Raw genomic sequence first — 15,203 nt, forward strand, 5'->3', positions numbered from 1 at the left:
TACAATATAGAAACACAATTTGAATCAAGACACAAAATGGCCAGATGCACAAGAGAATTTAATAAAACTTTCTAAACAGAAACAAAAGTGGTTTTGTGATCATCTCAAAGGACTTCTTTGACTCTGACATTTCCTTCATGCACACCTTCCTGCACTGACTACAAAATCACCACAGGTCTTCTCCTCTTGACATCTTCATCCGTACCATCCACTACTTAAGAAATATCTGTCTTCCACTTCTGGAATACCACTTTAAAACAAACAGCCAACCTACTCTGGCTGAACCAAGGAGCATTTTAAGAGATTATTAAAAACAAATATACACCCTGGTTTTATACTTTTCTGGCTCTCCTCACATAAAGGGCCTGTAGCAGAAGGTAAGCAATATTAAAAGTCAGAAAATAAGTTCAATTTCAAGACATTCTTCTAAGGATATGATTTATAGGAAATCACAGGAAACCTCCCACTTGTTTCCATTAGTAAGAAGTGAGGACTATGTCCAACACCTTGAATGAATCCAAATGTAATCTCCCCACTGCCACTTTATTCCTCCTATAGTCTTCTTATTATAACTTCTGTGCTTGATTTCTACACCTGGATAACACATTTGTCTCAAAATCTGCCATTCAAGAGAGTTTTTATTTTTTCTGAATGTCTAATTCTGGAATACAGCAAAAGGGAAGGAAGTTTGGACTTCACTGAAATGATGCTTTCCAGCTTTAGTTTACTTCCCAATAAACAAAGGGCAAAAAGAAAAGCAATGAAAAGAAGAAAAGACAACTCCAAAACCTTCAAAGACACAGAAAGCCTTTTAAGAATAGATGAGCCTGAACCAGTAATTCTAATAAGCTTGTGTTAATAACCTTTTAAAAAGTAAAATTGTTTCATTCACAGAAAGAGTTCTGTGCAGTCTATATCTAGTACAGTTTACAGAACTTACTGGACATTATCTCTTACTTCATTAAGCAAGAAGAATGAAAGGCCATAATTTTGTAGAAGACACCATACTCAGAAAACGAAGCAACTAAGCACAAGAAACAAACTTGCAAACCCTGTTTTCCCTTCTTAGCAAGATTCATCCAATGGAGTACAGAATGACAGCACCAACTACTCCTAAATGGCTATCATATGTGTTTGATATGGAAACAAGATACTGTGGCAGTCAGATTATATACAAAAGGCTGACACAAAAGCTTACACTGCATTAGTGCTGCTTCTCTAACTTGTTTCATCCAAAGGACCTTTGAAAACTAAAATTTATGATAAATTATTCACAATAGAGTAATTTTTGTGTCATCATACAAATAAAATCACATCTATATTGGCACTGGTTCCTAAATGTACCATCAATGTAGAAATGAAGATTAGTCAATAATGCTAACAGGCTAAAATGATACCAATCAAATTCATGAATGATGAAGCTTTTCTCTTTTCCATGATGCCCTTTTATCCAGAAACCAAAACAATAAGAATGAAAACCACAGAAACAGTCCAGGTGCCAACAGCTGCCTTACCTTTTTTTAAAACTGACTATTTCCTAATAATTCTACTACAAATTGACTACAATTTGACAGTCATTTTGGAAGCATCTTCAAAAACACAATCTTTAAATGATCACTGCTACAATTACACTACAGTGCTAACAAATAAGGCTAATGCAAGCATATTTGGAAGCAAAGAAAACACAAAGACATCTTTTGCTAAGTTACCAAGAATTAGCATGATCAAGTGTATTGTAGCACTGCTTAGCAGTCAGATGGCTCAGCAAACAAGTACACCTAAATTCAACTTAAAACTAGGACACATACAGATAAAGCATCACCAGTAGATGAAAGAAGATGCACTGAAATCACAAAGATATAGACTTTTACTTGGAATGACACGGGTCATAATCATGAAGTGACGCTTACAATTTTTTTAAGTTAGAATGCAATTTGTACAGGAAACACAGCTAACAATTTGAACACAAGAAAAACATTTCTATTACACTCCTATTTTCAAGGTCTGAATTCCATCAGTTAAGCAAAATAAGAAAGCTGTCACCTACTCAAATACCCATTTTAAAAGCCTGAAGTAATTATTATGATTCAGTGCACTTTATTAGTATGATTTGTTTTAAAATCCCTCCTCTCCAACCATCTCACAAGAATGACCCAAATAGACAGTAAATATGCTAACTACACCTTCTTCAAAGGAAGCACAGCTGTGCTTCACAAAAAACGTCCTTCTATCACCACTGTTACCCTAACACAGGAAATGAAATGGGTAACTGGAAAGAAGCAACTCTAGCAACTAGAGTTACTAACATACTGCCTGAATGACTGTACAGAGCTCATAGCAAGTAGTTTGAAAAAGTGACACTGAAATTTGCTTTAATTTTTGCTAACTTTAAGCAAACCTGTAACTAGATTAGGGTTTCATACAACACAGGTAAGTCAAAATAAAATCTGTTTATATAATCAAACTACTTATGTCAAATTTCCCTTGTCATAACAAGTTTGTATTTCCTTTGAAACACAATGACTTCTGTCATTCTTCATACACCAAATGGGATACCAAAATTAGGTAGCAATAGGCTCAGTGATGGACAACTCTTTCAAGAGTTCTGGTAAGAATGCATCTACAGTGAAAGCAAGGCTTTACACAGTTACAAATTCAAACACAAAATACATTCATTCATCAAAATCTTTACTGATCACTAAAATACCTTAAACAGTGTATTTTGCTACTCTTGGAGCATTTTTGCATAAGAATACTCATACCTGGACAGTTTTGATGTTAAGAAAAAAGTCCTTGGGTGTCAATCAAATTTCAGATAGCCTACTAAGCCCAAAAGACTACCACAGTAGACTGAGTAGCTATAATCATGGCCAAAGATCTGGAAGGAACATATGTATATTTCAAACATAACAGCAGTGACACTTACAAGAATGTAGACATTTCACTACTCCTACCAACAATTTCACCAGCTGTGAAACTATACTGCCATCATGCCTGCCTCAGAGCTCAAGTGCAGACAGACAGAAGAGCAGGAATTCAATCCTCCATTCACGTGCCATCTCATTCCCCACTATCTCCTTTAAAAAGAGGAGAGATCAGAAAGAGGAATATCCCTTTCATTTGCATAGATTTACAGTAATACCACACAAGGCAAAGACTAATAGCCACAACAATGTTGTATCCCCGTCTTCCCAAAACAAGACTGCAGATCTTGCACAGAATTTCCTGAAAGGTTTTACAGCATGAAACTAACATTATCAGTACCTTATCATAAAATCACGTAATATCTGATTGCAGATCTTGCACAGAATTTCCAGAAATATTGTTTTTTAAAATATTAGGTAACCAAATAAAATATTAAAAACTTCTTCAGTTACCACTAAGAGCGCAGATAAAGTGGGCATTAATTCCTTTTATTAAAACTGAACCATTACAAATCAAGAATCCATTAGATTTCTGAAAAGGTTTTACAACATGAAACTAACATTATCAGTACCTTATCATAAAATCATGTAATATCTGAAAAGTGTGAGTATTATTTTGCTTCATTCCATCACTTGTGAAAACCCTAAGCCAATATCCATCATGGCTCCCAAAGTTTAAGGATCTAGGGTAGGGAGGGAGGTCAAGCTCAATCCAAGTGAACAGTCACTCTCTCTACCAGAGGAAAAACTACATATTGTAAGCCCTGTGAATAAGTAATTACAATGAAATGAATGTTTTATGAAGGAAATGCACTTGGTTTTAAAGGTCACAAAGCGACAGATAAGAGCACACAGCGAAACAAATCCAGCAAATTACTGATTGAACTGCAGGGTCAATGAATCCAAGCAATAAATATATCTGCTCTTTGAATAATTAAAAATGTCAAAACACAATGGCTGCAGACAACAGTGTTAAGAATGCAGACAGACCAGATGATCTACTTCATATTTAAGTATTTAACTTACCTGTCCTGTGACTGCTCTTCATACATTCTTTCCTTTCCTTCTTTAAAGAGTCTTATGGCCCGTTTAGATTTTTTCATAAGGCTGTCAATGTAGATTTTAAAATACTCATTCTCACTGAGTTGTGCAAGTTTCTGGTTGTCATCATATTTGCTCAGTATAAGTCGCAAATGTTGGTAAGTATCAGGTAGAATGTCAAGTATATAAGGTGGGCTGTTTTTGAGTTGAAGCTTTGGGTTTTGGCACAATCTTACCTATAAGCAAAAACAAGAGAATGTAAAAGACAAGAAAACCATTGAGACAAAAGCTGATCTGATATTTTCCAATTTATCGGGTATTACATACTTCTCTAGCCTCCAGTCCCAAAGAATTAAATCCTACTTCATTTATATTCTGTGAAATTCCAACAATGTCAAAAGAGGCAAAATTTTACTTAATCTTGTCACATCTATAAAAAGCAAACAAGCTTACCCAAATATTTTGTGGGTTTGCCCTGAAACTATGTCTTTTCCTCTCTAATATATGCTAAGGAGCATATCAAAACACAGCATGCAAAAATGCCAAGAGCAGTACTTTCACACAAATGTTTTCTACAGGTTAACTTAGCTACCGGTGTTTAAGTATCTACTAAGAACTGACATAAATTACTTTGTCATTAGCTGGCTCTCTTTATCCAACAACATAACCTCTGAGACCCTAGGGAAATATAATTTTGAAAGCTCTGCACATAAGAAAATGGTCTGAACTCTGATAGTGCTTAAAAAGTCATTACCTACAACAGACAGACTTTAGGTCACTCAAAAACAGATACTGTAAACCAGGAAACAAAAATATTATGAAGTCATTGTTTTCCAGCTCCTTGCTGGAACAGAAGCTCAGTGCTTTGCTTTGGCTGGATAAGGAGGTGCCCACCAAAGCTTCTTTCCCGTTCCCCTACCCATAATGAAAGACTCATATGTCAAGACAAGGACAGGGAGAGATCACTCACCAAACACTGTCACAGGTACTTAATATTAAGGTACTTAGCCTCAACTCAGGGAACTTAATTCATTTAATTACCAATCAAATCAGAGTAGGGTAACAAGAAAATAAAACCAAACCTTAAAAACACATTCCACCCACCACTCCCTCCTTCCTGGGCCTAATTTTATTTTCCACTGTGCCTCCTCCCCCACAGTAGTACAGTGAATGGGGGCTGTGGTCAGTTCATGACTCCTGAGTGGAGTCTCCGCCACTCCTCCCTCCTCAGTGAGAGAACTCCTCACACTCTTCCCTTGCTCCAGACAGGGGTCCAGCCCACAGGAGACAGTCATCTTTGAATTTCCCCAGCATGAGTCCTTCTCTCAGACCACAGTTCTTCACAAACTCCTCTAGAACATAGCCCCTCCACAGGGCTATGTTCTTCAGGAATAGACTGCTCCAGCTTGGGTTCTCTGCAGGGACACAAGTCCTGCCAAGAAACCCACTCCAGTGTGGGCTCTGCTCTCCATGGGACCCCAGGTCCTGCCAGGAGCCTGTTCTAGCACAGATTGCTTAGGGCATCCCAATCCACATCAGTCTGCTCTGTTACAGTGCATGCCAGCTCCACTGTGGACCTGCATGGCTGTCACCATGGGCTGCAGGAGAATCTCTGCTCCAGCAGCCGGAACATCTCCCCCTCCTTCACTGAGCTGCAGGACTGCAGAGGTGCTTCTCTCACATTTTCTTACTCCCCTCCTCCCTGGCTGCAATTTGCTTCTGCACAGCTTTTCTCCCCCTTCTTTAAGGCATTACCCCAGAGGCACCACTGTTGCTGATGGAATTGGCATTGGCCAGCAGCAGATCCATCTTGGAGCTGGCTGCTCTACTGGACAGGGGGGAATCTTCTGGCAGTGCCTCAGCAAAACTACCCCGTAGTCCCTTCACTATTAAAACTTTGCCACTTAAACCACATAGAAGAAAACATCTCAGTGGACTTGGAATCACTGTGATCCCAAATGGCACAAATATTAATTGAATATATATTAATCAAAGAATAAGTTTAGGCTAATAGAATACCTTTATTTGAATCTAGTTTCCACTGGAAATGTTACTGGAAAAGAAAGGTACTCTTTGTTTCCTACACATCCTTAACAAGATTAGATTGGTCTCTGAGCTAGCTACATTTTCTGATAGTTTGTTTTGTAATGCTCTGTTCTAGAAGAAAAAGAGACTAAAACTAATACGTAGTTTTTGACTGCTGATGCACTGAGCTACTCAAGCTCAGCTAAAGCATTGCATAGGGACACATTCTAGATGTGTGTGCAGCTGTACATATGCAAATACTTATGAAGAAATTAAGACCATGTGGTATAGAAGTTTTATAGACATCATTTGGAGATTGTCAAAGTCACTAATATATAACGTGGCATTCTTTTGAGGTAACTAATGAGGTTATAAAAACATCTTAATACTGCTGAAAGTAGATTCCTATTCCTACTAATCTATCAACTTGAAAAAAAAAACGCATCCTTGAGCTTTTCTGGGTGAGAGGGGAACAAACCTGTATCCTGTAATGCTTACCTCTCTCAACTCAGAGCCCTATCACTATTGCTGACCTCTCCTGTAATTTCTACATCTATACCATTAAGAAATTCACTGCCTTAAGATTGCTGCCTCTAACAGACCTTCATGCACCCCAAACAGCAAAGCAAACAGGTAATAGTTTGTGTCATAGTTAGAAAAGTGGAGATAGAGTGGACAAAAGTCAAGCACTTAGAAGTTTTAAAAAAGTTTAGCACCATTTGAAACAGTATTTAAAACATTTGCAATAGCTCTCCTCATTTCACTGACTGTTATCTTAGTAATTTCTATTATTCTTTCAATTTTTAGATCAGGTAATACATCAGGAAGCCTTCTGATGTGTTGTAGAACAGTCCTTATCCCAGAGAAATTTACATCTCAGTAGGGTAGAAAAAAAAAAGGAAGCAGGCAAACATAAATACATGAGCTGTTCAACATGCTGAAGAATGGCTCAGAGACTGAACACCAGCAGTATGGTATTTCTAGACATAAACTGCAAAGTTCCACAGCAAGCTTTCAAATAATTTAATAGCTTATAAAGGAACTCAAAGTTGAGAATGTGCTGGAAAGAAACAAAAAAAGTAAAGCATATTTGATCATCTCTTGACCAGCAATGAAGTCTGAAACCACAATCCACAACTGCAAGAGCTTTGAAACTGAAAATAACTTGTTTATATTTTATGTGATATAGATAAGGTCAACAGGATTAAAAAAAGGGACAACAGGGCCCCAGCTGTGGGTTAGAAGATGTCTAAAGCAGGATTTTCAAAGAATAAAGGTTGGCTATGATAGCATTCTTACAAGATCAGAAAAGCACTGAAGTTAGGCTGACAGACAGAATTCTCTAAGGAGATGTCAGAAACATGGGCAAAGAATCTTACATGTGTAGCTAGACCTGAAAATCATCCATGCAGAGACATACATTAACTTCTTTTAGTAGAAGAGTAAGAAGAACTGTAATCCCAAATACAGAAGTGAAAATCTTTATGAAAGCCAGATTTTTTTTTCCTCTGAACTTTGAGTTCACTGTGATTTCTGGTTTAGTGAAAACTTGAAACTAGACCGACATTCTTCACAAGACCAACTACAGGTGACACAAATCTGTCACTGATCAAGCCTTACAACTCTCTGAAGTAACAAGCACTAGGGAAAAAAAAAAACATCTGAAAGATCAAAATGTTTATTCAGAAAAAAAAAGTCAGCAGTGAGAGCAGACCACAAGCAGAGAAGGCTGCAGTCATTCTGAATTACTTACTTACCCTAACTTAAATCTCATGAACAAAGAATTAATTATCTCTCTGAAGCTTATCTTTTTGATCAGATGTGCCAACAAGCAGAATATAAGTGATTTCATATATATTACAAATACCATTAAAATATGAAAACAAGAAAAGGCAATTTGCTTATGCTAGTTGCTGTATTTTGAACAGTCAGTCCATTCAGCTATTCAAAAAGAATACCAGATTATAAGGAAGAAGTATTTTCTCTTCCAGAAGTTCTTGAAAGTTTTCTTTAATCTGACGTCACTACATACAAGATAGTTTAAAAGGCTACACTTTCTGCTGAATTTGGAGAGATAAATACAGCACATTACCAGAACCTTCCATTTTAGAACAAGCTTTTAAGAAAGCCACACAAAAATTCTTCAACACCTTCATTAGCTTTATGCATTATAATTGAAAAAATACTAATATTAATGTTCAAATCAGAGATCCACTGAAGTAGTATAAGGTTTCCTTCACTTTACAGAGTACACAAGGCTTCAAAGGAAGTAGGTCTGTAAGGAGATGGTTGGTAAACCATATGGTTTCCAGTCAGGATGTCCTGACACATACCACAGCAGTTCACAATTAAAAGTAAGCAGTAAGAAAAGACACCTGCTGACGCAAAAGACTTGCCAAGACCTTTCTTCAAAAGAAAACAGAACTCAAAACAAACAAACAAAAAAAAATCCCAACACCCCTAAAATAAAGAAATCTATACTGCTCTTTACAAGACAACTCTCACCAACACATTAGGAGCGGACGTGAATCATATCACTGTGTGATTTTTGTATTGTTATGACTGGAAGTAAGCATGTATATATTTAGCAAGCACTCAGTGGTAAAAAAATGAAAGGCAGTGAGCAAGTTAGTAAAAAATATCTCTTTTATGAAGGCAAACTGAGACAAAATTAAGCTCCTTTCACTAGCTCACACTCAGGGAAAATCCAAGTACTTAATCCAGAATCACAGAAACAAAAAGACTGCAACTCTGTGAAAACTCAGGCATTACCTTAATCTATCTGAAACTGATTTTGAAACGGTTAACTCTGGAACTTCCAGACAATTAACTCTAGTTTCTTTGCAGAAAAACATTAACACCCCTCTCCCCCTCCTGCCCACCCCTAACCAAAATAAACATCACTACTCATAACACTTTTGAAGATATTTTTCTTATATTAATTATAAGGCATTTTTTCACAGCATCATCGGAGATGAGAGTAATGGAGGCCAATTGTATATAGACAATTAATTTCTTGCTAAAAACTATGTTCTATTCACTTTTTAAAGCAAAGTTGAAAGCCCCTGACTCATATGACAAAAGGACCCTTGTTCAAGCAAAGCATAGCAGCCTTAACACAATCTGTTTAAACACCTAAGGCTAGTCAAAGACAATACAAGGAAAGTAACTCAGCTAAAACGGAGTAAGTATCTAATGACTAGGACATCCGCTAAACACTCTTTTCAGCTGCAGTGAATGGGTCAGAACAATTGGAGCACCAGTGCTCACACACTTCCAAAACTACACTTCCAAACTGCCCAACTGAACAAGCTCTTCTGCCACGCTGCACAAAACAAAGAATTAGAAACGCCTTGACACACCACAAACAGCATAAAGGCAGCTCTGCAGTTAAGATACCATAATTCTCCAGCAATCCACAACATCCAATGCAACAACAATGAATTCTGAAAAACTTTATCAGGAAGGCCTAATAAGGAAAATGGTCCAAGTTTGAACACTATGCTTCTTCAACATAGATTTCTTCCTGCCTGAAGTTACATTAACTGCAATGCATTTCACTTTCCATGGTAAAAAAAAGCTCTCGTCAGAATATAAGTAGAGGTGACCCAAACACCAATCATTTTGCCTGAGAATACAATAAGTGCTTGTTTAACAGCTACCACAACTGAACCATATGTTTCCATAGTGGAAGAATAAACAATAAGAATGCTGATGCCACAGACACACAAGGACAGTTGACTTTGGAGGGTAATTTTACTTCCTTCCAATTAGAAAGAAAGAAGCTTCTGTTTCTCTGTTTAATTTTGTATTCTTTTTCCATAAGCAGCATACACAGGACGTAAGATTTCCTACCAACTTTGACCATCGAATCAATTACATGAAGTTTTGCAAAGGATAACCAATCCACTCATAGTTTAAACTATCATGCTCTGTATACTCAGATGCTGACAGATGTTCATTTAAAGAAAACCACAATACTAAGATGCAGAGGTAACACAGCTTTTACTCACTAAGTCAATAGTATAAGCTTTGGAGAAGCACTCTAGTTTGCTCTTAAATAATTACTAAATAGCAAATCAATGCCATCTGCATTTATACAGTCAGAGTTAAGCAACTGGTGGGCCGTGACAGTGCACCCAAAGAGTTTAGTCAATATTGTTAATCTTCATAGTAGAAAATGTAATTATTTTCAGGCCCAATGCATAGGAGGAATGAAAAGTGATTAAAAGTTGATGAAATACACCTGTTTTTAAAAATCCCATGCAGAATGCATCATGATTTTACAAGCTTGAATCCCAGAGGAGTGAAGTGTGAAAAAATAGTACAGACAACTCTAAATAGCCCAAGCAGTAAACAGATCTAACTACTCCAAAGTTTACATAGTAGCAATTCTCTCCCAAAGTTAGTCTCAACATACCATTATTCTCTAACAGTAATACATGGCTAGAGTCTAGGTTTTAAAAGCCATCAGGTTTACAAACTCAAAAACAAAAACTCATACAATTTATACACAGTTTAAAGGAACACCTGAGTTACGTGTTAGCAATATTCATTTTTCATTTATTTACAGGATAAAAACTTTCTAAAACATAGATGGTGTTTTAAAAACAGTAATTTGCTTCCTGCAAGTCCAGAGATACATGGTCAGCTTTCTTATACAATGCAAGCATTGAAAACCAAGGCTAGCCATAAAATAAATATTATCTTCAGCATTACACAGAAATTGAAGTATTTTTGGTTCTTAATGATAAAGCTACTGCTTACCCATGAGAAAAGCAGTATAGAAACTTGACATTGATGCTAATATTGCTTTCCCTTTAATAATGCAGTTGATATTGTAAATTTACATAAGACATACCAATAAACCACAAAAAAGTATAGATCCCAGTGTATGAAGTATAAAAAGGGAAGATCTATGGACAGATAGCAATTTACATTCACTGATTATCTACATGGAGATTATTTTTTTATTCTCTGCAACAATGTTGCTTATGGTAACTTTTACAAACAAGGCTCTAAGCAGGAGCACTATTGAAACATTCTGTCCTGCTAAAGAATTCCTCTTCAAATTCCATTATTATTTTCACACTGATAATTAAATTTTAAAAAGAAAGCACCCAAACAAATATTCGGCCTATTCCAACCTAAAGCATCAGCCCATGGAAAACTGGCATTATCACAAAATCCGAACAATTTGAAAGCAGGACACATAACCAATTCTACATAAAGAAGTTTGCATGGTGCCTAGGTAGCCAGAATTTTTGCGTACACCACAAAACTACCCTCACTGTACAGTTCCTATAGGGTGGGAATGTTTGACTAATCCCTTATTGTTGCAAACAAGTAATTAATACAGAAAACCTCGTCTGCCAGAGTACAAAATTACAGAAAGAAATGAAGGAAAGATAGAAGATAGCAATTTTTAAAAAGAAAAAAAAATGCAAACCAGAAATTATTGAGCTGTCACTAGTTTTTAAGACTGCTCTTTTTTCAGTGTTTGATCAAGATGAAAGCTTTGCTTTGTTTTCATTATTCATTTTCTTACCATCATTAAATTGGGGGAAAACTTTAACTACCTTACTACAGCAATAAGATGATTATCACAGCTACTATAGTTAAAGAATAAACAAGCATAATAACTGTTATTACAACAAATAAAATAGGCCTCCAAGCCACAACCTTACTATGGGCAGCACCCTACTGACTTGGCAGAACTTCTGCCTTCACTAGGTATTAATTTGATCAGTCACCCACCACAGAAATCAGTCATAGGACACACTCCAGAAATTGGATTTCAAACAACAGTTGACCGAGCAGGTTTCTATTTCTGATTTTAATCCCTGGGCTTGATCTAGACAGAGGAAAAAATTACCTTCCTGTGCCTACTGCCACACAAGGCTGTGAGATCTAAATCTGTTTGCCAGCATATTAAATTTGCTCAAACACATCCTTTCACTACAAGTACCAAATGCTAAAAACTCAACCAACAAGCTAGAGCATTCTCACACTATGACATCATCCTGTCTGGTATACTTTAATACAATTTGGAAATAAAATTTGATTAACTGAGAGCAGCTTAAAGAGGATACATTAAAGATCCAAATTGAGGACACTTATATAGTAAAATGAAAAAGGAAGCACAGCGCCCAGCCTTTCCAGTGACTTCTACCAAACAGGCCCTCCTAGCTGTTCTGATGGGCTGTGACAAATACAGCCATCCTGTACTAGATAAGTGAAAGCAATCCAGAAGTCCAAGCAGTGGGATAAAGACTTTCTGATAACTGTGCTTTTACAAAAAAAATTAGGGTACAACCTTACTATATAGATCTGTAAATGGCCTGACACAGAGAAATCAGAGTTCTGCATTCCCCACGTGGTTTCAACAACAAACCAGATTCCTAGTTCCCAAGCTGAAAACTTCCTCCTACTGAGGAAGAGTACCTACTTTCGAGTACTTGCAGTCCTTAATACAAGAGGACTCACTGTTAACAGCATCCTGACTGCTGACAGGAAAATTTCAACAGTGTCTTTGTGATAATAACCATTTTTATTAAAACTGGGGTTTCAGTTTGTAATTGCTGCCAGCAAACAGAGTGGAATTACAGATACTTGATTCTTGGAGCACCAAAAATAGCCTACAAGGACTTCAAAAAATACTTAAACATTTGTAAAGGCATACTACATTAGTCTCCACCCTGCCAGTATAACTAATTATGAGCATTAAGAAATGTTGAATATCTTATTCACAAGAGCCACAGGGAAAGCAAAGAGTTGCATTAAATGACAGAGAATCACAGAATTAAAAAGTGGTAACTGTATCACCATACAGACCCAATGCCAACAGGTAGTAATCTTCACTGCTCAGCAGTTCCAAGAGGAAGCTTTTAAATATCACCCAGTGTGCAAAGCAGAGTGCCTGTATCTCCTGAACAACCAGCCATGTTACAATCGAACTCTTCCTACCACTGGTAAGGAAATCTCCTAGATTGTGTATCTAGATTGTGATACAAGGTGTCATTTCAAAGAATACTAAACAAAATGTATCAGGCTGGTGAGAGGAAGCATAAGAGCTAAAAAGCTACAGTCTATCCCCCCGCTTCCTGAAAAATCAGTTTCAGTACAGTGTATTTCTAGTTTCAAAATTAATAGTAGACGTACTTGTAAGTCATTAAAATGCAGAACACGTACTTTAAAAGTTAGGCATGCCATACTAATCTGTTTACTAAACTGACAAGAGTGACATCCCCCAGTCCCCACGCGCATTCCTAAAAGCACAAACACATCTATGTTGCCATCACTAACATATCTCACAGGACAATTAGCTTAACTGAAGTTTAATACTTCAGATGTCTTGTTTGCAGACTAACAGCGTGACACAACATGAAACACACAGAATATGTGATTACAAGTCTAAGTCAAGCAGCTTTTGGTTAGGACAGCTCTTCAACTTTGAGTCATTTTAAAGGATCTGAAAATAACAATAGCCTAAGGCAAACACACACATTTGTTTTCCTTCCACAAACCAAGATTTAAAAAAACATAGCCAGAGGCCACTGGAAAATAAAAAAAAAAAAAGACATATGATGCTTAAATAACCAAAAACATAAGTCCCCTTACTTCCCGAGGCACATGCAGCACAGCACTCAGAGCCGCAGGAAGAAGCTGTTTGCCCTGTGTGTAAATAGCCCCATAGCCCCATCCTTCACTGTGTGCATCCACGGAGGCACAGAGACACCCACCACTTTGTCCATAAGTTTCCAGGTCTTCTCCACAGTCCTGCGGTCAGCAGCTGCCTGCTTGGGGGGGCCCACAGCATCCTGAATGGCATCGATGAAGCCCAGGATCCGTCCCTTGCGCGGGTTCCGGCCGTTGAGGGAATTGGCCATCTGGGAGCCAAGCTGGCCGCAAGGACAGAGAAACACAGGCTCACAAGGTGCTCCGAAAACATCTTGTCACAGAACCCGCCGCAGCCTGCGAGGCAACACTTCCTTCTTCACGGGCAGGAAAGGGCAAGATCAGGGCATGTTTAGGAACGAGCTTAACTTTTCGTGACAAACAGCGTAAACCCACCTGGCCCGGGTTTACATTGGCAGAAGCGATCCCGGATTTATTGTCAACGCCGGCAGCCGGGCGGGGGGAACACACCCGCGCCGGGCTCCGCGCCGCGCCCCTGCCCGTCCCTGCGCCCGCCGGCCGCGGGCACATGCCCGGCACCGCACAACAAAAGAGGCCGCGGCGGAGCGGGGGCAGGAGGGAGCAGAGGCAGGCAGCAGGCAGGCACCCGCGGGGCAGGCGGGGGCAGCGGCACGCACACCGACCGGCACCGGGCGCCGAGGGCGACAGCGGCCGCCGGGAGAGCCGGGAGCAGGCGGCGGCGGGGAGCTCCTTCGGCTCCCGCAGGCGAAGCGTCTCTGCGGACGAGGCTCTCCTCCCTCCGGCCGCGGCGGCTTCAGCGCGGCGGGAGGCAGGCGGAGCGCATCCCGCCCCGCAGGACTCTGCCCCGTGCGGCTGCCGCGAGCGAGCGCTGCCCCGGGGGGAAGCGTGGAGAACTGCTGCCCCGCCGCCCGCATCGCCCTCCCGCACCCCAGCCCAGCCCGCCCGGCGGGTGGGTGGCTGGGAACGTGCGCGCGTGTGTGGAGAGTCCTGCAGGCACATGCAAAAGAGACAGAGAGAGAAAGAGAGAGATGCACACGCACAGGTCTGTCTGCGGCAGCGCTCGCAGCCCCCGGCAGGCTGTGGTCCCCCCGCACTCCTAGGAAGTGAGGCTGGCTCCCCGGCGGCGGCGGCGGCCCCGCTCCTTCAGCCGCGCCCGCCCCCTCCCCGCGGCGCGCTGGCGGCCGCTCCTCTCCTCGGAACATGCCCACCCCCGTGACAACACTGAGCGTGCGCCTGCGCGCCGCGCCACCAGCGCGGCCCTCCGCGCGGGGACGGGAATGCTGCCGCACCACAAACCAATCGCAAGGACGGATTTGCTTGATTGACGCGGCATCTAGCAAATGGGCGTGTTGCAGTCACGGGGCGGGGCAGCGGCCGGGAGCGGGCTCGGCATGGGGAGGGGGCGGGAGCGGTGTCAGGGCGGCCGGGGGCCAGCTCTGGTCCCACCTGGTCCCGCCGGCTGAGGGACAGCCTGAGGGACAGCCTGAGGCCTCTGGGGCTGGTGGCGGCCGGGTGCGGGCTGGTGGGGACACAGGCATTGTCCCCGGCTGTGGG

At 40.2% G+C, this 15,203-nt stretch overlaps 1 protein-coding gene across 2 annotated transcripts in view; it reads right to left on the reverse strand.

The window, feature by feature from the left end:
• Positions 1-14,848, reverse strand: part of CBLB (Cbl proto-oncogene B) — a 127,306-nt gene extending 112,458 nt beyond the window's left edge. The window contains exons 1-3 of one of the 2 annotated variants that reach the window (XM_039732799.1): positions 14,690-14,848; positions 13,733-13,891; positions 3,951-4,201 (exon numbers count right to left, since the gene is read on the reverse strand). In XM_039732799.1, the coding sequence (XP_039588733.1) occupies positions 3,951-4,201; positions 13,733-13,879 (398 nt within the window). In that variant the 5' untranslated portion in view covers positions 13,880-13,891; positions 14,690-14,848. The remainder of the gene's footprint in view (positions 1-3,950; positions 4,202-13,732; positions 13,892-14,689) is intronic. The other variant, XM_039732800.1, reaches the window with a different exon arrangement.
• Between the last annotated feature and the right edge of the window lie 355 nt (positions 14,849-15,203).

This window comes from Passer montanus, unplaced genomic scaffold, assembly GCF_014805655.1.
Source record: "Passer montanus isolate IOZ18808 unplaced genomic scaffold, ASM1480565v1 scaffold80, whole genome shotgun sequence".
Classification (NCBI taxonomy): Eukaryota; Metazoa; Chordata; class Aves; order Passeriformes; family Passeridae; genus Passer; species Passer montanus.